This window comes from Colletotrichum fructicola (assembly GCF_000319635.2).
Source record: "Colletotrichum fructicola Nara gc5 chromosome Unknown KSG_Nara_v1_contig11, whole genome shotgun sequence".
Taxonomy (NCBI): Eukaryota; Fungi; Ascomycota; class Sordariomycetes; order Glomerellales; family Glomerellaceae; genus Colletotrichum; species Colletotrichum fructicola.
The window spans coordinates 1,468,996-1,490,382 of record NW_027094061.1 but is presented as its reverse complement, the minus strand read 5'-3'; the positions used below and the strand labels follow the sequence as shown (position 1 = coordinate 1,490,382).

Here is a 21,387-nt window from a genome sequence, read left to right as displayed (position 1 = left end):
TTTCAGGTGGGCTGGACCACATGCTCGGCAACGGTGGTGGCATCTCCAGAGTTTCCAACAAGACAGGCCTGTGTTGGTTACCGCAATCTCGAAGCTAGTGTGCACGCATGCTCAGTTTGAGGTTTCTCTAAATCACATAACATTGAAAAGATGACCCGATCTACATATCTCTGCCACGTGATTTGTCTTCACACTACAGCCAACCGCCAGGATTGGATACTGTGCGCTTATGTGCTGTTGTCGGATCAAAAGCCTCAAAGTCACAACCTCCTCGGCCCCGTCTGACAGGAGCCAAAAGTATGTCGAGGCTATCTTGTGGTACCGGCAAGTCTTGCATGTCCCTTGTCCGTTTCTCTACGTCTTCATACAAATCAGACCTAGATGAATATGCCTGTCCCATGCCGTTCTCTGAGCCCACGACGTTTGACTCATCCATGACGCTCGAAAATCTGCCAAGAACGTCTTGAAGCTGCGTCACGGCTTCGTCGACGTTGGCCATAAATGTAGTGCCTGCGAGGGCCACGCCTTTCCAGTAGTCTAGTTCTTGTCTGAGGCGGCCAGAGTCTCTGACGAGTTCCTCCAGACGCTTCTCCTTACTGATCGGTGCCTTTTGAGACTGTATTGTATTGTTGGCGAGGTCAATTGCATGGGTTCTTCCCCCCAAAGCCGCGACTGCGTTGTCTATGTCGGTTGACAGAGACAGGCTGCTTGAACGGCGCGGGCGTTTTGAAGGTCTAGCTGCCATGCCGGGCTTTCATTTGACTGGGCAGAAACATGAGTTTGGTGTTGGGTTAAGTGTGTTTCGCGCATCCTTTTATTCAATACTGACGAGAATGCGTCCACAAAGCTCGCAGAGGAAGCCAAATACTGACCAGGAACTAGCCTGGTGAGAATCGTCAGGCCATATGAGGCTGCCGTTGTCGTCGATTCATTAAGCGGGGAGGTGGATCAGACCTTTCGTCCATCAGTGAGCAACGAGACAATCCGTCTCGGTGCATCGCATGCCTTTTGCATACATACGCACCGTAAGTAGACCCTCCAATGGATGCGCCATTGCAGAAACGGCTTTCGATATAAACCGCTGAGCTTATGATGGCTTCCACCGAACTGGCTGCGCAGGGCAGATGCCAACATCAGCGCCCATACGAAGAGTGCTACTGTATCTGCTTTTGAGCCAGCAGACCTTTGGTCTAGAGCCGCGTCGCATACTATATTAAAGCTGCCCCTGGCAAAAGCGAAGAGAGGTATCGAGCCTCCCCAGTCTGAACAACGAACATCATGGATTCAATGTGGTGGGTAACACAGGATCATGACGCTACGCAAGTATCCTGCTAACGAGACACAGGACCAACCTGCTCAGACATGACGAGCGGTGTTGCCTCGCCATCTGCCTGGCGGTCAACTGCCCCCACAGCGGACTGACTGACGACACGTGGTACCCACCGTTTGAACGGGTTAAAGAAGACATCAATGGGACCTCGGGTAAACGATTTATTGACTACGTCGTAAGCAGTCTCCGTGGGCCGCTCCAAGGAAAAGAGTTCGTCGTCAAGGTAGCCGCACTTCTGGCGTGCCTGAAAGTTCTCGAGTCTCCCGACCAGCCAGACGACTGTCCAGCGGACAGCAGGACAAATCTGCTGTTCGAGTTTGACAGGGCGCTGGACTTCGACTTTCGCAATATACCTGTCATCATCAGGGTGCTGGAGCAAGTCCCGATGTTCTCCGCGCGGATTTGGGATATCCATGCGCCAGAGGACGCCGTCCACCCTGGAGTTCTACCCACAACTTTCCATTTATGCGACGATTCGGTGTCGAGAAAGATGCTGTACATGTACTGCTGCGTTCGAATCCTGTTCCCCGATACCCACGAGTCATCCATGCACCGGACACGGGCCGTCTTTCAGTTGAATACCGCAGACGCGTCCGATTTACTTCTCGACATGCTTAGCGACGATGAGCTGGGGCTTGGAGGCCATTCGACGTGTGATATGGATGAAGACCAATCTGACGACGAGGATGACGGAAGTTCTCCAGCCGAATCTGATTTCATCGCAGGCTCAGACTCGTCGATTGAAGAACTGTCTGACAACGACTACCACGAAACGTCTAATACGGACTCTGAGTTTTGTGAAGACTCGGGGCTGTCAGAAGAAAGCTCTGGGTCTGACGTTGACGAAGGGGAGGATGATGTATACTAGGTGATTCTCGACATTTGCGCGTGGCTGCGCAATTGAATACATTGTGATGTGCTTGTAGAGCGGAATTTCTTGGCGTCACGTAAGCTCCTGAGTAATTTCTGCACATCTGAATGGGCTGGCGTATGTTAGGTTGCGCCGAAGATAACCCTCGGGAATGACCGGTATAGACACAGCCTGCTGCCAAAGCAGTATAGACCTGTTAAAGGCCCTTTTTCCTGCGCGAGAGTGCGCCGCACAGCTGTCAGTGACGTCCCAGGTGTTGCCTTCTGGATGAAGCTGCAGATAAAGAGTCATCAAACATCAAGTTTGCCATTGTTGCGAAGCTCATAGAGAACGGAGGAAGGCCTAGAGCCAGGCATTGATCCGCAAGCTGCTTGCGAGCGCTACAAGTGACTTCAGCTCATTCTCCCGCGCGACCAGAGAAGCAGGTTTTATCTGTTCTGGTCAACATAGACCACTTATTACGGTGGTGCCGCGCACTAAATGAGATGCGATCGAGGCCAGTGCCGAAACCTGGTGACACGAGTGCCTTCCGTTTGCCTTAGTCTCCCCACGTTATCAGCAACACTGCAATGGCTCGTCGATCACCAGCTTTCGTATCGTTGCTGTTCCAGCTTGTCATGTCAACTGTGACAGCAAAGTCAGCTACCGACATCCTTTCGCAGGTTCCAACATGTGCCGTGAGTATTTGTGGTGTCGTCTGGGCCTGTATCGCACTGAAAGTCATCAATCTAGTCTGAGTGTATCCGCACGACATTGACCATGTCCGCCTGCGATCCAGAAGACGTGGCTACTTGCATCTGTCCGAATATTGCTGTCCAATCCGAACTATCGACATGTGTTCAAATGAGCTGCCCGTTTGGCGATCAACTAAGTAAGGTCCACCATTCCCGTTCATCGCCTGTCTAATTGGTCAAAGCCGCGGCAACCATAGAGGGAGCCTTATGCGAAGCGTATCCCAAGGCATCGCGGAGGACGGAGCTCCGACGGACGCTCATTATCAGCTGCAGTCTCGTGTTCTTGACCGTGGCACTTCGTCTTCTCACTCGCATGCGGTACGCCGGAGGTCTATGGGAGGACGATTACATGACCATCTTTGCGGCGGTAACTGGTGCCGAACTCTCAGACAAGCCTTTCTGATGTTGTCTTATAGGCCCTTCTCGTCGCCCTCACTGCGGTCTACCTACACATTACAAGCATCGGCTTCGGCATGCATTATTGGACGATACCCGTTGGGAATGGTGTCGTTATTCGTAAGGTCTGAGGATGCGGGCCCGCCGACTGGCTGTGGTGCATCGCCCTAACGTCGAGCCAGATGCTCTACGTCGGAAACTTGATCTACACTGTCCTGCAAGCTGCGGTGAAGCTGTCAATCGTGCTTTTCCTCCGCCGCATCTTCCCGTCGGAGACCTTCCGGAGGATCGCACTGGGCATCCAGGTCATTCTGCTACTACACGGCACGCTCTTCACCATCCCGTTTGCGGTGCAATGCATGCCCGTCCAATCGATCTGGGACCGCACGATAACTGACCGCCGGTGCCTGAACCTGCAGGCGGTGGGGTACAGCAGTGGCGGACTCGCCATGGCTGAAGATATCGCCATCTTGCTCCTGCCGATCCCGCACGTGTGGCAGCTGAAGGTTTCTCTCCAGCGGCGTCTGGCAGTCATCGCGCTATTCAGCGTTGGTTCTTTGTGCGTCCGATACCCCTCGTCCGGCTCAAGGAATGAATAAGAGAGCTCACACAGTATATAGCGCCTGCCTGACTTCGGCCCTCCGAGTCAAGTATCTGGTGGAGTATAGCACAACGTTTGACGAGACGTGGGATCATGTTGATATAGTGGTGTGGTCGTTCATCGAGCAGTCCGTGGCGATGCTGTGTGCGAGCTTGCCGAGTCTGCGTCTGCTGCTCGTCAGCATCGGGTCTCGACGGCGGCCCACATTGTCGAAGAGCGTCTTCAGCGGGAACAGTCCGAAACACAGGTTGAATCTCTCTCTTGATCAACTGAGGCGATACCGAACGCAGATACGGAGGGATAGCGGTTACGGACCGCAGCACACAGGTAACGGAGTCCTCGTGACAAGAACAGTGAAAGTCGATCGGCAGTCCTACATGGCCACAGACGTGCCTCCCTTCCCAACGCCGGCCTACTCTGGGCCGAGCAAAGACACATGAGGGCAAACCCCACCAAAAGGATTGCCAGAATGTCGTCTGGAATGGAGGGCTCGTTCGGTGGCATTTTAGGATGGGCGATCAAGAGAGGAAATTATGCGACGGTGCAGGGTATAGAGTATCGCCTCTCGTACTGTGAGATGCTAGCCTTTCACTAAGTTTCTTCCTTACAAGGCAGTATGATAATTGATGAGGCATTTTAAATCACTTAGTCACGAGTTCAAGACGTAATTAAAGTGAAAATTTTCTTAGCAGATTCCCAGTCTGTGGTGTACGGTTTGGCATTTCATCACAGAGGCCGCTGCTGCTGACTTTTAGGACTATACTTGCGAGGCTTTAGTTCGTGGTGGTAGTTAGCATCTGCAAACTTTCATACATACCGTTTGACTAATGGAGCTTGTGCTGGATGATGGCACCTGACTTAGCGTCCTGTTTCTAACACCAACGGCGGCATCCCGTCCTTCTGCCACGTGGATTTGTAGCCTTCTCATCCCGCTGCATCGGTCGGCGCTTGCACTAAAGCGCTCGACTCCAGAATCGTCTCCTGCCCGCTGTGTGATGAATCGGGTAGTGATCGACAAATACCCAGTCTAGCCGTTCTCGTGCGATGCAGTCAGAAGGCCCTGTCCTGGTTTGCATCTAGCTGTTCTCATGTTCAGAGATACAGCCATTTTTGGTCGTCCGCCAAGCTCTTCTTCTTGCCCCCCCGCACCCCGCCGGCGCAACATGGCAGAAGGCGGGGCTACATATGCAGGCACGATCTTGGTGAATGATACGGTAACAGCGCAAGAGCAACAAACGGCACCTGCTTCGCATATTCTAGACAAACATCCATATCCAGCTTTCCAGGCTTCGCGCGAGGAGCTCTCAACCCCGCACTGTTTGACTCGAGGGTCTCGTATGCGAGTGGCATAAACTGCCAACGGAGCAGAACATTGCTCTCGGTGTTCATGCGGCGGAGTAACGAGTGCCGGCGGCCGCAGCTACTGGCGGGCGAACTTGGCTGGAGCGAGGGCGTCGCCGACAGCAGATGGTACACGACGCGGGTGCTACAGAAGGTGCGGCCATCTCTGGAGGTTCCATTCAGGCGTTGGTCGCCATGCCACCGACGGACGGCATTACGGGAGTGCAAGCGGGCGGAACGCTGGGCTACGATCCGAAAATAAGAGCATTAGCCCAGCGCAGCCGTCTTCGCTGAGTCGACTGGCTTCCATGAGTATAGGTGGAAAGCCTGGACGTCGATCTGGCTGCAGGACGTGCGCACACTCGCGCGACAACTTGAACCCATGGATCTCGTTCGCACATCGCCCATTTCTGCTGGAGTCTATTCTCCCTCACTGCCTCGAAAACCACACCACCCCACGTCTCATGGAGGCGTGGACGTGCCGGCCCTAAATGGCACACCGCAACACACCTTCAGCGGGGGCCTGGCCTTCTCCTGCGTGGCCAAGGTAGCCGACAAATCATCGCCAACCGCCGGCACCAAAGTGGATGACGGCGGGCAGATGACGTACGCGGAGCTCATCCGCATCGCATTCCTCAGCAGCACAACGAAGCAGATGGGCCTGCGCGAACTGTACAAGTGGTTTAAGCAAAACACCAACAGAGCTAATGGGGCACACGAAGGATGGAAAAACAGCGTCCGCTCGAACCTCTGCCTGAACCAGGTTCGTGGAGATTTGCAAAGAAAGTGAGGGGAGGGCCCCTGCTAACCTTTGGTACACAGGCCTTCCAGCGAGTGGACGGCAAGGGCTCCCTTTGGAAGCTGGTAGAAGCAGGAAGCGCGGAGCCCCAACCAACGCGCAAACCCCGCGTGAATCGCAGGAAAAAGACGAAAATGTCGACTGCTAAGACTGCTAGGCAAAGCAGCGTGGCACCGCCCTCTACACCGTGTGCATCCAATTCGCGCGATGTTTTGCCGGAGGACATGTCCGAAACGGTTCACGACTACGGTAGCCCTAGGGCCAGCGACAGCTGCACGTCCCCCGAGAGAAGCCAGCCGGAAGAGGAACGCTCTACCGACTACCCGATGCCGAGTCCGATTGTGTCGACGCAAGACGGCTTGGACCCTGCGTACGATCCCCTGTGGGCATGGAATCTGGACAGCAGACGCTATGTCAACTGGCCCTACTGTAACTGCTTCTGTGACCGGCACCAGCTTAGTTGGGTAGGCGTCGGTGACATGTCGCCTCTATGTGCCGCCACAGCCTATGTTCCCATGTGGGTGAACGCCCGTATGAGTCCGAGTGGTCTCCCGGAAACGCCCGTCCAATGGAGGACCTGATGGTTGAGATCGTGAGGTCTGGGTGTTGCAGTTACGTAGTGTTGCAGTGCACCGTTGGCGGGCATCTATCGAATGGTGTACGGCACGGTATGTACTGTGCATATGTACATAAATACAGACAGTAGAGATGAAAGATGAAGATATGTAATACCCACTCATACTGTACCACAAAAAGCGCCAATTCGATCTGCCCAAAGTCTTCCTACACTCTTGGGTATGTCCGTCGAAGTAGCCGTGCCAGGGCCTGGTGAGGTGCCCACGAGCACCCGCGATACACACACAACCAGGATTCGGTTGCATCAGCCGATTCGGTCATTCTGGTCACTTCAAAGCCGGATTGGAACTACGCCCGGCTTGGAACGAGCACTCGGGCGCAAGTGCCTCCAAAGCGTTGCCAAAGAGGTTTGAACGACAATCATCCATTCACGCCGCGCATTGTCGGGTTCGAGTCCAGCTGTTCAGCGCGTTCTGGCTTCTCAACTGCGCCCTGCCGCTGTTATAAGACGGACCCGTCCCTCGTCTGCCCCGTAGTAGCTGGTGAATTGTACATACTCAGTGCACACTATGATCCGTTGTAAACATACAGGCTGGCTGCGCGCCGCAACCAAGGACCAGACATACATTGTAGAGACCACGGACCGTGCCCAGAGACTGCTGGACAGCCTGCCGCGTCCGGACAGCCAGTATCCGAGTACACTCGTGTTAATAGGAAACGCGACGAAGCGGGTCGTCATGAAAAGACTCGGCGTAGACATCACCACGCCCAACACGACCCGGGGCCACGGCGAGATCCATATTTCCCTCGCCCCGGTCGGCGCGTCCGGCGCAAGGCCCACGCTGATTGCCGACGCCGACATCCCGCCCCATAAGCGGCTCGGAAGGCCAAGAAATTCCACGCTCTGCCATGAACTCGTAGCAAGACCGCTGTCGACCCCTCACGGTGAAGCCATCCCGTCGACGGTGGCGGAGTTCGCCGACCATGTCTACAGTCGCATGTTCCTCCCCTTTGCCGATGCCGTCTGCTTTTTTGCCGACGACCTTGGCGGCGTAGAGACCGTCGCCCAGCGGCTTGCGTCGTGGCTGGAGATGCGCACACCGTCTACGTCGTCGGTGCGGCCGTGGTTGGTGGTTGTCACGAACGGCGGGGAAGAAAACTCTACACGTAGTCAGTTGCTGCAGGCCGTCCGCAGGAGGACAGACACCCACGTGTCCGAACGCTTCCACGGCGTCCGCGTGATCAGCCTGGCCGAAACGGCGCCCAGGTCCCTGCGACGCCATCTGCGCTCCCTTCGCTGGGACATTCTAAGCAATGAGCTATCCTACATGGCCGAGACAAAACGGGTCGAACGCGTGCTTGCGAGCTGCCTCTTCTCGGCCACCCACCTCGCCGGCCTTCTTCGCCACGCCGCGGAGCACGTTGGCGATGCCGGCGCGCCGCCCCTCGACTTTCTTGCCATTTCCCGGCTGGACAGCCCGGTGGCGGCGGATCTGCCCGCACATCTCGCGCGCTTTTTGACGTACTGCGCCTCCGTCGACGACCTGAAGAGATTCGCCGTGCCCGTCATCGCCTCCAGCTTCGTGCTGGACCATTACCCTCCAGGCATGCACCGTATGTTCACGACGTACACGAGCATTCGTCGGCGTTGGCCCCCGCTAATGACTTGCAGTCTTCAATCCGCGCGACGTCTTCCAGATGTTCTACAAGGACGTGTGCCACAACTTGTGCGGCACCGCCGTCCTTGCGCACGAAGGGTCCACCGACTTCGTCTTGCCGTCCCAGTTCTCCAAGATGATCGAGGCCCAGATGGCTTGCATGTTCCAGCAGCTGACGACGGGCCAAAGCTCAGCGTCGCTGCACCGACAGCTTGTCGCCGCCTTCACGGAGGACTGGAACCGGCTACGATCCGACAGCACGTGCTACCATTGCCTGCGGCGCCGTCCGCAGTTCTTTCCCGAGTGCGGTCACGGCCAGTGCATGAACTGCGTCAAGGTGTTCGGCGTCGTGAGTGCGGCTGATCCGTGGCTGGTCGAGGTCGACGAGTGCATGCTCTGCGGACGAAACATTGGTATGCAGGTACGCGTGAAGCCGGACACCGCGTCGGTCCGGGTCCTGTGTATCGACGGCGGCGGGACGCGGGGGAAATACCCCCTGAAGCTGCTGAAGCAGCTCGAAGACGACATCAGCCTGCCCGGCCACCCGGTGCAGCAAAACTTTGACGTCGTCTTTGGCACAAGCTCAGGTCAGTTGGGGAACGCTATCGATGCAGATGCGCGTGTGGGCGATGTCCGAGCTGACAGATCGTCCCAGGCGCCATCAGCGCGGGTGCTCTCTGCATCAACGGCTGGACGGTGGACGAGTGCATCGGCCGATTCGAGTCGTTTTCGCAGCACGCCTTCACGCCTCGCAGGGTTCCGTCCATTCCGATCATAAGCTCCTTCGTACGACTGATGATGCAGGTCCCTGTTTTTGCCACAGTTGTCCGCGCTGCAGCTGTGCTTCTTTTTGACAGCAGGTATCCATCGCATCACATCGAACAGGCCCTGCGAGACATGTTCGGTTCCGACAGGAGCATCGCCGACTACTCGGCCGCCGATGAGATGGGTGTGATGGTTGGCATGACGGTCGCTACCGTTCAAGACGCAAGTGCCTGCATCTTCACCAACTACAACGGTGCAGGCCAGCGGGGCGGGGATCGCGGTAGTTTGCCCCGTTTTTTGTCGAGGCGATCTGATACCGCGGGTTGACTGATGCTGACGAGCTGACCAGACTATGAGCTACTCAAGACGAACGTCAACGGGGGCCAGGTGGCTTTGTGGGAGATGTGTGTGGTCCCCACGGGTTCCTGCGCCAAGCCCGCCTGTGTGTATCGATTACTGATTACTATACTGACACGTTTTGCAGTCTCCGATGTGCCACCGCTGCACCGTAGTCAGTACTGGGCGGGCAACTTGCAGCCGCAGTCAATTGCCTGCCAGAGGACCGAGCAATGCTAACGGACACATAGCTATTTCACGCCTTGGTCCATTGACGGCCTCGGGACGTTCCAGGACGGCGGCTTGGTGGCCAACAACCCGTCTGCTATCGCCCTGCAGGAGGTAGGTTCGATTTTCCCCGAGGCACCCGACCCGAGCCTTCTGGTCTCGGTGGGCACCGGCTCCTCAGCCCGCGTGTCTGAAGGCGGCGGGTGGCGGGACTGCTTTCCCCTCCGGCTCGCGCGAGCATTCCTGAACCGCGAAAAGAACGCCTGGCAGCGGGTCGTCGCACAAAAGAATGTCGATCGATCGGGTGAGTTCTTCCGCTTTGATGTCGAGTTCGACGGCCCCGAACCGCCGTTGGACAGCCTGTCCAGCTTCGACGACCCTGAACGTGACGATGAGTGCACCTTTGAAGGCCTGCCAGCGCTGAGGCGTCTGGTGCTGTGTGCGAGGGCGGAGCTGTTCCTCTTTGAGCTGCGTGCCTCGCAACCGTACGTGTTTTCCGACGGGGGATACGAGTGCTGCGGACACATCCGTTGCCGGCTGGCTGCCGGCTCTGAAAGCCTGAAGGAGTTCATGCGGCAGCTCGCGAGAAGCAGAGCTTGTTTCCGCGTCGGTGGCCACGAAGTAGGGGGCGACTTCGCGTCATACCCGACGGCTTGTCCAGATGGTCTTTTCCTCCTGGAGGTGAGGTTTCGCGTGGCCAGTCTGCAAGAGTCGCTCAGCGTCTGCCTGTGGGAGACGCCCAGCGAGGGTCGTAGTATCAGCGGCTCGCCTTTTACAGTGCGGCAGCTGGTGCGGAGCCAGAAGCTGGACCAGTGCTTCGGCACCTCGGACCATCGTAAGAAACGAAGTCGGGATGATGATAACGAAGATGCTAGCCGTAAGCGACCGAGGTTGAAGAGGTAGACAGATGGATTCGGTAGGAGCAGACCGTGCTAGTAGCGTAGGTTTGAGAAGAAAGCCATTAAGTCAAGAGCGTACATGCCGCCGTGATATAAAGGCTGATTATCATTGTATGCGGAGCTCAGCGCTTGAGAAGCAAGGCCTAGCATATGTGGAGTGCCCGATGCTCGAGGACTGACACGAACACCAAGCTCGGAAGGAGCCCGCTTGATGCCTGAGGCGTAGGTACAGTGACTGGATCGGCAGCATAAAGTCCGGCAAGGCACACCCGCACCATGGTTCCGCTCGCATTGATTGGTGCAGTCGTAGACTGGCAAGGGGGCCCAGGCCCAAGCTTTAAACAGTTTAGAGGACACAGGGGCTAGCGCTGCACTTGCAAATCCACAGACAAATCCACAGACACGCATCAACATACTTCTCACACACGTTATCGAAGGCATCAATGACGACGGCACTGATCGCAAGTCGTGGTTTCGACAATGATGTGATATTCATGGGCTCCACGACCGGCCCAGTTTGCACACTATCATATGACATGACTTTACCAACGGCCATCGCACCGACGACGAGGACGTCATCGCCTCTCGACCATACCGACGATGTGATCCACCTGGGCTCAAGAAGAGGTCCGTAGAGCGCGCCCAATGCGACCCGACGCTAACAAACCCACAGTCACGCAGACACCACGTCGACTGAAGGAGCGTCATCATCCTCGACGTTTCGCGAACAAAAAACAACCGCCACCGCCACCGTCCACGAAGAAGAAACCGAAGTCAAAACCATTGCGCGAAAGATCCGGTCGAAAAGCATCATCGGCGGAACGCGCACATGTCGGCTGGATACGATCTACGTTGAATAAGCAACACGCTGTATACGCAACACCCAAAAAATACGGGCAGCTGAGCTACTGGTCCGTCTCAGACAGCGGCGACAAGGAGATGATCAGACACGAAGATATTTACTTCCGCCCGATGTTCCAGGATCTGAGCCCTGACAAAATACACAAGAAATTGCGGGGGAAAATGCGGAGGGCGAGGAAAAGGATACTCCAGGACGAAAAGTGACGTCTGTGTTGCATGTTCTGTATTGCGGATCGCTTGTTGGCGGTTCGTCCGGGACTTTGTGACCGCGGCCACTCCACAGATGGCTCGATCAGCTCATGTTGACCCGAATGCCTCTACCGCCCCTCTTGGGCATTGCCAGGGCAAGATCGAAGTCATACACGACGTCAGCATCTGTTGTGTCGAACAGCCTCATGTTCCCTATGACTCTCAAAATCAGCGCCGCGACAGCGATATATAGTTCGCAATATGCAAGCCTGTTGAAAGTCCTGCGGTCAGCCGGATGTCTGGACAGGGTATCCACAGACGAGTGGGCAAAGACGTACTGCATACCGAGACACTGTCGGCTGCCCCTCGAAAAAGTGAGGAGATACCGCTCAAGGTGCCTGTCTTTCCTTCCGTCTCTGAGAAGCCATCGCTCAGGGGCGAACTTGGCTGGGTCCGGAAACAGACGTTCGTCGGTGTGGACCAGATAGGCCGACATGCCCATGGCATACCCTCGGGGGATCACGTGCCTGACGCTCACCGCTTGTGTCGTCGCAGGAGGAGTCCACGTGCCCTGGTACACCACATCCTCGTCGGGAGCAATTCTGGGCAACCTCGACGACAGCCCGTACATCAATCGGAGAGTCTCCTTGATGACAGCGGTCAGATACGGCAGCTGTTCGAGGACGAACCAGTCAGGCAGCGCTTGCGGATCCTTCACCACCGCCAACAGCTCGGCTCTCATCTTTACCACGATGTCCGGATTCTTCAGGAGACGGTACGTGCAGAGACTGAGGACCGTCGCCGTTGTTTCGGTTCCAGCGGCAAGGAAAACGTTCGCCTCGCCGGACAGCCGCTCTATTGTTTTCTCCTCGGCCGGCAAATTTGACGATAATAGTGAGAAGAGCACAGTGTTTTGGCTCATCTGCACACCAGCGTCATACGCGGCCTTGGCTTGTCGAACCAACATCGGCAATTTTACCTGCCACCAGCGTCAGCCAAATCCAGCCGAACGCGCGTGTGGCGTACTTTGGAGTGGTACGCCAGGGCTCCAGCATTCTCGGAGACTGCGTTTATCACGCTCCTGTTCACGGTTAGACCAGTTCGTGACGTGCGAGAGGCCGCTGCGTACATCGGGACGCGGTCTACGAGCCAGACCACGAACGGGAAGTGCCTCATAATGTGTATGAGATGGAACATGGCATAGACCGCTTCTCTAAAGTTAGGATCCCAGCCAGGTTGGTGGAGGAAGCCGAAGGGTTCTCCGAAGCAGTACTCGCTGATGATGTCGGCCGCGTAGCAACTGTATGCCGCGGCAACGTCGAACGGGCCGTGTCCGCGGTGGGCGAGGAACTTATCGCAGAGCCTTTGCGCGGCGGCGTGGACCATTCGTTCGAGCCTCTGTATCTGCGCCCGTGAGAAATGCCTGCTGGCTGCGGATTTGCGAGAGCGGTGGTGGTCATGGTCGAGCGTGCCGAAGCCTCCCTGTCGATGCGGTCAACACCAGTCTTGTGCATGCCGTGCATGTCTTGCTTACCAGTTGGAGACTGCGTGTAACAAGATGGTCAGCCAGACGCACGGGAGATGATGCGGATCAGGGGCACATACTCAGAAGGGAAGCCGGCAACAAATAAGCTCGATTTATTCCGCCTCTTCCCACCGGTGGCGTACAGAGTATTGATGAAATTGGGGTCGCTGCAGTGCACCTCGTCGGGGTTAATCCGGATGACGGGGCCTGCGATGGTTAGCCCGAGACATTTTGTAGCTGCAACCACCTGCCGCCGTCGACGCTGCTCACCGTATAGCTCATGCATCCGCTTGATTTCGTGGGTGTAGCGTCCCCATCGCACAACGTCGAACCAGATCTCATACCAGAAGGTTGCTGCTGCGAGTTTCGGGCCAGGAATAGCTGCAAGTGGATGGCAAGTGATGCGATATGTTGCCAGGGCAGTCCCGTACAGCAAACACAGTGCAATGACCGACTGTAACATATGCGCTACTGATGGCCAGGCAACCGCCGGTGGGAACGGCGTATATGTGCCACCGACACCGGACCACGTTCCGTCTGGCTGCGATGTGGCTGTTCTCGGCCCTGCGGGGGCTTGGTGCATGTTGGGCTGGCAGCGTTGGCGCCAGAGAAGATGCTCGTGTTTGGTCGTGTTGCCACAGGCCGTCCGACTGCGATGGCTTCGTGTTGGAATATATATACATAGTACGGCATACATACCAGAACAACGCTGGATTTAAAGGGTTCAGCAGGCCCGACGCGGCGAGGGAGAGAGACGTGACGTATTGCTTGGCCCCAACTCCTACAGTACTTGGGCCAAACATCTGGAGATGGGAATAGTTCCAGCCCCGACGACCACATCAGTGTGTCCGAGCCGTATTTCGCTCCCGTCGGCAGCGAGCGGGTGTATGACTCGAGCAGATTGCAGATCCTCGTAGCCTTTACCGTACCATGTTGTCAAAGGCCAATCAGTCATACAGCTGCTCCCGCAAGATGCGTTTCTGGCAGCGATGGCGAGAGCCACTTTTGCTCTGTGTTTGGGAAACAAGCAGCGCGAAAGAGGACCCGGCTGATGTGTCGACGGCCTCTGCTGAGATCCTCAGTGTGCGGTACGTTAGGAAACTAGGAGGAACGAAGCGAGGCCGACCATCGCCAAAACTGTATGCTCGAGGCCGGCGCTTCTGTCAATACCACAGACCTTGAGGCTGGAGGAGCTAGCTGACCGTTATTTAGATAGCTGCTGCCACTGACCCAATGCGAGGTTTGGTGAATTACAGCCCCAACGCATCGCAGACAGCCTTTTGCCATGCACGACGATCAACCAATGGAGGACCGCCAGAAATCTCTCGCTGGGCGACGCGACTCGCGCCACTCGTCAATCAGCATCGCGCATCCCCGAAGCACGGACTTGACGGTGTGCGCGGACGTCAACGCGTACTTCCTTGAACATTGGCCATTCCCAAACGAGGGAGCCAAACTGAGGTTCGCCGCCGAAGGACTTCCCACTTGGCACTGCTGCCAATATCCCTCGTCCTTGCCCGACCGTATCACAGCTGCCTGTCGGTTATCAGTCATGCTCTTTCTTCTGGACGGTACGCAGTAGTCCCAAGATCGCTGTTCGTAATCTCATAGTGCAGTCGCTGACGCCCAAGCACCAAAGACCTGTTAGAGCACATGTCTCTGGAGGAAGGCGCATCCTACAACGAGAAACTGATGTCCATGTCACCGGAGATGCGAAAGCGAACGTTGGATCACCTGTCGAGATGATTGTTAGCGACGTCTGGAAAGAAATGGGTATTCTCGACGCTTGTCTGGCAGACGACCTGGTGGAACCCATGTTCGACTTCTGGCGCTCGCAGACAGACAACGAACGCTTGGCGAAGAAAGGAATTGCCGGCTACTTGCAGTACAGAAAACGCGACGTAGCCGCCCAGTGAGCACCAACTTATCCCAGGAACCTTAAACGCGCTGATCAGACTCATCACAGGCTGCTGCTGGCTCTGCAACGGTTCTCGCAAGGCATTCATCTCAGCAAGGACGAACTCGAATCGACAGCTGCCGTTGAAGTCCTCTTTTCTTACCACATATCGGTTGTGAACGACGTGACCAGCTGGGACAAGGAGCGGCGCGCCGAGAGAGAGATTGACGCTCAGGGTTCAGTCGTCTCGAACATCGTTCAGGTATTGTCGGACGATTGCGGCTTGTCGCCCGAGAACGCAAAGTCCGTCCTCTGGGCGATGTGTGAGGAATGGTCCAAGATGGTGGATGCATTCATCGCCAAGCGGGTAGAAGAGGGCTGTTCCGACTCTCTCAGAAAGTATCTAGACGGGCTGAAGATGCAAATGTGCGGCAACGAGCTGTGGAGTCGGACTACGTTCCGGTACAACTCCTCTGGCCTGGTGTGATCGAAGAGTCTGGAGGACGTCGCGTTTATATTCAATGATCAGGCTGAGCATCTTGCTACTGGCTAGGACGTCAGCAACGACAGCGACCTTTCGCCACTCAGCGCAAGTTGTTTATGGTCACGTCCATGATGAGCAACGGCACCAGGTCGACGGGCTTGAAGGCATTGTTAAGCCCTCGAGATTATACAGGTAGATATGCAGAGCAGGAAACAAAGAAGTATAGTATTCATTCACACTGATGTACATGCCGCTGTCAGATTGTTGGCACGACTGAGGGTTTCGGTTCGGAAACCCGGCGCATGCGTCCTGAGATCTCCGCAGACAACTCACTTGTCCTCCGGGGACAGCTGTGTCGAGCTCTCATGGGTCCCTGCCCACACATATATCGTTGACAGCAGGGCCAAAAGGCAGGATCTGAACCTGAAGAACCTGAACATTGAGATAGAATGCCCTAAGATGACTTTCACTGACGCCACGAAGAGCTGCAGATATGGTAAGGAGTAGCCAGGAATGACACAGACGGAAACATATAGTAGGTATAGCTGATAGACTAGCACAGAACGGAACGTCGACATTGTGTTCGTGATCATAGAAGCCGCAAATCGCTCACTCAGTGGTGTGTCAGACTGTATGTGTACTACTGACGTGAGCCTGTGTAGCACGAAACACGTCCTCCCATTTCCAGACCCGACCCGCCCAGAACCGAGCCCTCCAGCTTCTAAACATCTCATAGTCGTCAAGCTCCTCGTCCATCCGGCTTCTGCGTTCTTCCAGTCGTCGCCGCGACTGTTCCCGCCGATGATACTCGCTAGTGAAGAGCGTCTGCTGTTGCGTTGTTTCGCTGTGATTTCCTAGCAGACTCACAGTGGTTACGCGACAGCGTTTCCCTGTCTGGCGACAATAGGGACACTGCTTTGCATAGGCACTACCGGAGCTTTCTAGGCATTCATCATGAAACACATGACCTGACATCCTGTTACCAAATCGCTCATTAAGCAGAGAAAATTGACGTACCGCATGGACCAGCCTGGAGAAGTTTAAGCAAACCATTGTCCAGACAGATGCCGCAGTCTAAGTCGTAGACCTTGCGCACTTGTTGACCCTCAAGGCGCCAGCTGCCATGTCTGGAACAGTACACCTCCTTCGTGCCGTTGTAACTCTGGTTATTTTCGCAACACCTCGTACAAATTACCTTTGCTCAGGTTAGTCGAGTCTTATATTCAGATAACGAGACGTACACAGGAACACTTAGGGAGCAAGACTTTCTCTTGCAGGAGTGCATAGCACCAAGAGCAATAATACGAAAGTTGCTTTTCTTCTTTGGTAAGGTCAATGAGAGTCATTTTGGATTCGCCTGAAGATGGAGTGAAATGAGGGAAAAGTCAGTGCTCATGCCGCTGCCGTTGCTTGAACTCTTTATATGTCCGTGGGTATCGAAACGATGGATGCATTGCAACCCCACCGCGAGCGTTCTAGTGACTCGCGTCCAGGGATTACGCCACAGACCAAGAAGACTCCTTCGGGTAGCGTTGTCTTCTTGGGCGCTAACCGAGCAGTATTTGATATCAGCGGGTGACGTCGGGTGAGCTGTGGTTCAGGTCGTGACATGGGTACGTCATCTGATCCATGCAATATCGCATTCCTATCCAGTAGCGATCGAAAGCTATATAAACCCTTTGAAGAAATACTAACACCCAAAGAAATATTACTGACACGGAAATACCCACAATGCTCAGCGTCCATAAGGCACAGTGACTGATATCTGATGTGAAGAAAAGGCGCAACTGCTGCCTGGAAAGTGTGATTTCACCTTCGTAACAATGCCTGAATGCAGCAATACATAGTCATCAGTTTTAGAGTCCGTTAAGGTTTTAACCCAGTATATGGTATCGGAAAGGCACGCTTTAGTCTGGAACATCAGCTTGGAAACCATGATCTCCTGGAACATTTGACGTCTATGTCCTGACTTTGATGCGTACTTCGGTGGTAAGAATTCCCCTGCTCAATCACTAGCCGCCCCGAAGCTATTGCCTCAAGCTTGTCGTTTGGTATGCCTCAAATAATGTTGTCGAATTGTAGGACAAGAGATCATCGTCATCGACATAATCGTCTTAGACATAAAATATCGTCATTCTCTGTAGTTATTTTACTGTTATAAGCGGGTCAGGGCACCTAACTAGGGCATGAAGCAAAACCTTCGCAGTATTACCGCCGGTATCATTATCCCGTGTTCTGCACTATATAGCTATGCCCACACAGGGAACAACTGCAGCGGGTGTTGCAGTTACGGTCAAGACTTTCTGAGATCGGGTTGGAAGTGAAGTAAGCCATATTCTAAAGGTTGACCCGATTGGGATCACACTAGCTCCCGAGCACATTCCATGGCTAGCAATCCGTAGCATATAACCATAATAGATCTTAAGTCATCTAAGCTGCAAACTTAGTCATACTTAGAACCAAGACTTATGCTGAAAACAGTGGATGCACTCAGCTTCACAGTAGAGTTGATTTTGTAGCAAGATAGAAGCGAGTTATGCAAAGGGCTGTTATCTAACTTGTCTCATGTCATCCGTCTATAAATAAACATCTCATACCAGCAGTCAGAGTGCAAGCAGGTGCTTAATGGACGGTTTTTAAAATTCTGATGTGGTCTCTGCAGTTACGCTGGATGCCTACAAGAGGTTATTATCTCACCGATATGTACGTAACAGGAGCAAACTCTACTTTCTGGACGCATGGTCCAGCACTCATCTTCACAGACAAACAGACCCTATCCGCCGCCGAACACTAATTTTCAGGGACCTTGCTCAGACCCAGCACCGAGCGGAACGTCGGAGGGGTGTTAGACAACGGCGTTAGCATAACCGTGGCTACATTTACTGCTGTTTCTTTGCCCTCAACGAAGTCGCTTTCTCTTTTATCACGAGGCGACAGATGCAGTCATCATTATTTGTCAATTGAACCTGAATGCTTCTTGTCTAGACACCCAACCGTCTCCCATCGTGAACCCTGGGGACGCTGGGACCAGGTTCTCTGAGTGGGCAACCACCCTGTTCGGCTTCGGTCCGTCGTTCCCCGCCGCTGGCAGGATCATCCCAGCTCAGTCAGGGGTTGCCAGGACCAGGAGTTCACGACGAGAGCAACGATTCCTTCCAACACGAGGAAGGCAACATGATGGCGAACAACTATGGCTCCGCTCGTCGTGTTCGAGGCAATTCCTCCGGCGGCACAGCACCAACAATCCTCTTTCCCACCTTCCGAGGAGGTTTACTAATGCCAGTAGGACAACGAGACCATCGGCACTATCGGGTACAGCGATCATCCTCGAACTCCAATGGCGTTGTGGGATTGCATCACGCGCCAAGAGACCGATGTTTGACCGTGACTGAAGACCGGCGATACGCAAACTCCGCGACTTCCGCACAACAGGGCTCTGTTGGAACCAGGATCCAGCTTTCAGGTACCAGAGGAGACCAGCACTGCAATTTGTGCTTTCGCAGAGGGGTGCCGGTGCTAGACCCGCCGGGGGCCCTTCTGACTCGGTCCGCGACGTCTGCCGTCTCTCCGCCGTGCCCCTGTGCCTGTAGACGGAGATGACTGGCGCAAGACACATGAGGCCAGCTGATTGGCGACCGGGGTGAGCATGCGGGCCCTGCAGCGCACGAGCACCAACACTGCGCTTCGACCATCTGTCAGTCGGCCGACCACAACTTGGCCCGCGAGTCAGCCGCCGCGAACAACGTGGGTGGCGCAGAGTCGAGATGTAGGGGAGCTTCTGGGAAGCTGCTGGGAAGAGGCAGATGCCCCGTTTGGTTCCAACAACATCAATCGTTCAAGAAGTCGGAGCATTGCTTCCCTTCTCGAGCAAGCAAACAATCGCAAGATCCCGACAGACTGGTAACGAATACCACTGGCACGCTTGGGGGCAGGCTCTGCTTCCTGAATCAAGAATCAAGAGACGGCATCATGCTGCCTGCGCCGTATTAAAGACGATCATATCACCTCGACAGTGTGAGGAATGCTCATAGCATGCACACCAGCTTTCGTTGTTGCTCGCGCCCGACTCTTATCTATCCTCCTTGACGCCATCGGCCTACTTCGTAACTCAAGTCGACTTCATGGATCCACCTCCCCAACGTCCTCGGCGGCTTGACCAATCCCAGCGCCTGCTCCAAAGGTCCCGAAGGCAGACCCATGCAGTGCGAGGTCAGCAACGGCGTGGAGGTTCTTCTTCCGACGAGGCGGCAGGCTGGCGCGGGAGCATCACCTCCAATGCACAGATGCCGTCAACGTCAGCAGACTTTGATTCTTTCGGTGGTTGGGACAGCCACAGCCGCCACGAAGTGCAGGACCTCAAGTATACGACGTTCACAGGAACCCCGCTCTGAGCAGCACTTAGTAGCGTGCTGACATCTCTAGCCTCCTGTCGATAATGTCGCTACTTCGAGAGCTTCAAGACGATTTAGCTCGCTCGATCCAGGAATGGAGAACCGCCCTTTCCGAGGTGAAAGACGAGAACAAGACGCATTACAAAACCATCTCTTGGCGGTGAGTCAGTTGACCGCATCTTTTGAGAGATGCTAGCTAACGTTCTACGAAGCGTTGAGCAGTTGGAATCAAAGGTAGACCGTCTTTTAATCTCGGTTGGAGACGCTGCAGCCTTGCCGATAGACTGGGACGGCATAGCTGGACAAGTGTAACGGTCGGGATGGAAGCGGGTATGTGTCAGTGTGTCAGTGCGTCAATGTCCGTATTGGGTAAAAGGGCTGGATCTTTGTTGTATGTAGTCTGATCTGGGACGCATCCTTGCATGAGAGTCAGGTTAGGCGTATACCAATTTTCAAATGTGTCACAAAGCTCCTCTGACGAGAAGGCGAAGCATCATGGTCTCACGGTCGAGCTATGCAAACCCGAGGAAAGCAAGGTTGGAAATGAGAAATGCGAGCCGAAGAAATGCGAGCCTGACGACCGTCTCGCTTTTCCCTCGTCCTGAAGCATCCTCGACAACTCACCCATGTAAGACCCTGGAACGTGGAGAATAAGGTTCTGCGCCGTTACCGTACTGTCGGGTCGGACCAGGGGTTCGAGTGCTTTGCGCGGAGCCTCCTCCATGCCTTCGTGCAGAAAGAGGAAACGAGCCCGTAACCGAGGAGACAATCTCAATAGGGGTCTTGCAGGGGTCTTGCAGGGGTCTGATCACACCTCTCAGAATGACAGTAGGCGGGTCCGCTATTCGCCCAACGTCTGCTAAAAAGCAGCTTGGCGCCTGGGATAACCATGGGTGCCTGGAGCCAAGCGCACCCGTCCGGCCGACGGCTTTTGACCGAAGACGCAAGCCTTGCGGGGCTGGGAGAAGATTAATCCACTTTGCAGGCATGATTTCAGGTGTGATTTTCAGGCGTGATCCATCCCCAGAGCTCACGAGCGGCCAGATGTCGTTGGTCTCTGTATCTTCGCTTTGTGGTAGCGGCTAAGCACACAACGCCAAGGCCAATTGATGACGCAAGCCGCCATCTTGTCAGCACTCTATTGCCAGTGTCCAAGTATCCTTGGCGGCAGGTAGGACTGGCACGCCGGCATGCGTAGGGCCCTGCAGGCGCAAGGCGTCACGTGTGGTCCACTCACGTCGTGCGCGTCTGTTTTGACAGCATCTCAGTTGAGCTGGCTACTATAAACTGGGAGAAGTCATACTGGAAGACTCTCATCTCTGCTCTGATCAAGGCAAAGACTGCCAAGGACCTGTGTCAAGCTTGGGATCACATACAGCACATTCCATCTGTATTGAGGGCCGATGCCTCACTAGCTTCGGAAATTCTTGCTTGTACAGGAAGATCTCCACTCGCAACGGACGCTACCGGCCTTCGACATGCAAGCAAAAAGTTTATTTCATCAAC

General features: G+C 55.0%; 9 protein-coding genes across 9 annotated transcripts; 7 read left to right on the top strand and 2 right to left on the bottom strand.

The window, feature by feature from the left end:
- Positions 1 to 1,278: 1,278 nt before the first annotated feature.
- On the top strand, positions 1,279 to 2,198 carry CGGC5_v016958 (uncharacterized protein; the record flags this gene model as incomplete). The annotated part of the gene is made up of 2 exons (XM_032025914.2): positions 1,279 to 1,292; positions 1,346 to 2,198. The coding sequence occupies 2 exons, from the start codon at positions 1,279 to 1,281 to the stop codon at positions 2,196 to 2,198; spliced, it is 867 nt and encodes a 288-aa protein (XP_031877555.2).
- Positions 2,199 to 3,248: 1,050 nt separating this feature from the next.
- On the top strand, positions 3,249 to 3,930 carry CGGC5_v016957 (uncharacterized protein; the record flags this gene model as incomplete). Its single annotated transcript, XM_032025913.1, has 3 exons — positions 3,249 to 3,302; positions 3,352 to 3,456; positions 3,514 to 3,930. The coding sequence occupies 3 exons, from the start codon at positions 3,249 to 3,251 to the stop codon at positions 3,928 to 3,930; spliced, it is 576 nt and encodes a 191-aa protein (XP_031877554.1).
- Positions 3,931 to 5,655: 1,725 nt separating this feature from the next.
- daf-16 (Forkhead box protein O) lies at positions 5,656 to 6,653 on the top strand (the record flags this gene model as incomplete). The annotated part of the gene is made up of 2 exons (XM_032025912.1): positions 5,656 to 6,036; positions 6,096 to 6,653. The coding sequence occupies 2 exons, from the start codon at positions 5,656 to 5,658 to the stop codon at positions 6,651 to 6,653; spliced, it is 939 nt and encodes a 312-aa protein (XP_031877557.1).
- Positions 6,654 to 7,205: 552 nt separating this feature from the next.
- On the bottom strand, positions 7,206 to 7,954 carry CGGC5_v016955 (uncharacterized protein; the record flags this gene model as incomplete). Its single annotated transcript, XM_066153662.1, has 4 exons — positions 7,206 to 7,215; positions 7,275 to 7,552; positions 7,593 to 7,809; positions 7,860 to 7,954. 4 exons carry the CDS (start codon positions 7,952 to 7,954, stop codon positions 7,206 to 7,208), a joined length of 600 nt encoding a protein of 199 aa, XP_066006789.1.
- Positions 7,955 to 7,976: 22 nt separating this feature from the next.
- Positions 7,977 to 10,538, top strand: Pnpla8-3 (Calcium-independent phospholipase A2-gamma; the record flags this gene model as incomplete). The annotated part of the gene is made up of 6 exons (XM_032025911.2): positions 7,977 to 8,262; positions 8,321 to 8,893; positions 8,962 to 9,351; positions 9,421 to 9,475; positions 9,556 to 9,582; positions 9,659 to 10,538. 6 exons carry the CDS (start codon positions 7,977 to 7,979, stop codon positions 10,536 to 10,538), a joined length of 2,211 nt encoding a protein of 736 aa, XP_031877556.2.
- Positions 10,539 to 10,977: 439 nt separating this feature from the next.
- Positions 10,978 to 11,599, top strand: CGGC5_v016953 (uncharacterized protein; the record flags this gene model as incomplete). The annotated part of the gene is made up of 2 exons (XM_032025909.2): positions 10,978 to 11,161; positions 11,208 to 11,599. The coding sequence occupies 2 exons, from the start codon at positions 10,978 to 10,980 to the stop codon at positions 11,597 to 11,599; spliced, it is 576 nt and encodes a 191-aa protein (XP_031877596.2).
- An 88-nt stretch (positions 11,600 to 11,687) lies between these two features.
- On the bottom strand, positions 11,688 to 13,692 carry CGGC5_v016952 (Cyrochrome P450 monooxygenase; the record flags this gene model as incomplete). The annotated part of the gene is made up of 7 exons (XM_066153661.1): positions 11,688 to 11,853; positions 11,923 to 12,563; positions 12,611 to 12,665; positions 12,714 to 13,066; positions 13,119 to 13,128; positions 13,190 to 13,316; positions 13,380 to 13,692. The coding sequence occupies 7 exons, from the start codon at positions 13,690 to 13,692 to the stop codon at positions 11,688 to 11,690; spliced, it is 1,665 nt and encodes a 554-aa protein (XP_066006872.1).
- A 702-nt stretch (positions 13,693 to 14,394) lies between these two features.
- Positions 14,395 to 15,493, top strand: Ari1-2 (Aristolochene synthase; the record flags this gene model as incomplete). Its single annotated transcript, XM_032025907.1, has 4 exons — positions 14,395 to 14,570; positions 14,642 to 14,680; positions 14,749 to 15,021; positions 15,076 to 15,493. 4 exons carry the CDS (start codon positions 14,395 to 14,397, stop codon positions 15,491 to 15,493), a joined length of 906 nt encoding a protein of 301 aa, XP_031877594.1.
- A 4,280-nt stretch (positions 15,494 to 19,773) lies between these two features.
- CGGC5_v016950 (uncharacterized protein) lies at positions 19,774 to 20,193 on the top strand (the record flags this gene model as incomplete). Its single annotated transcript, XM_032025906.2, has 3 exons — positions 19,774 to 19,850; positions 19,913 to 20,041; positions 20,094 to 20,193. 3 exons carry the CDS (start codon positions 19,774 to 19,776, stop codon positions 20,191 to 20,193), a joined length of 306 nt encoding a protein of 101 aa, XP_031877595.2.
- Between the last annotated feature and the right edge of the window lie 1,194 nt (positions 20,194 to 21,387).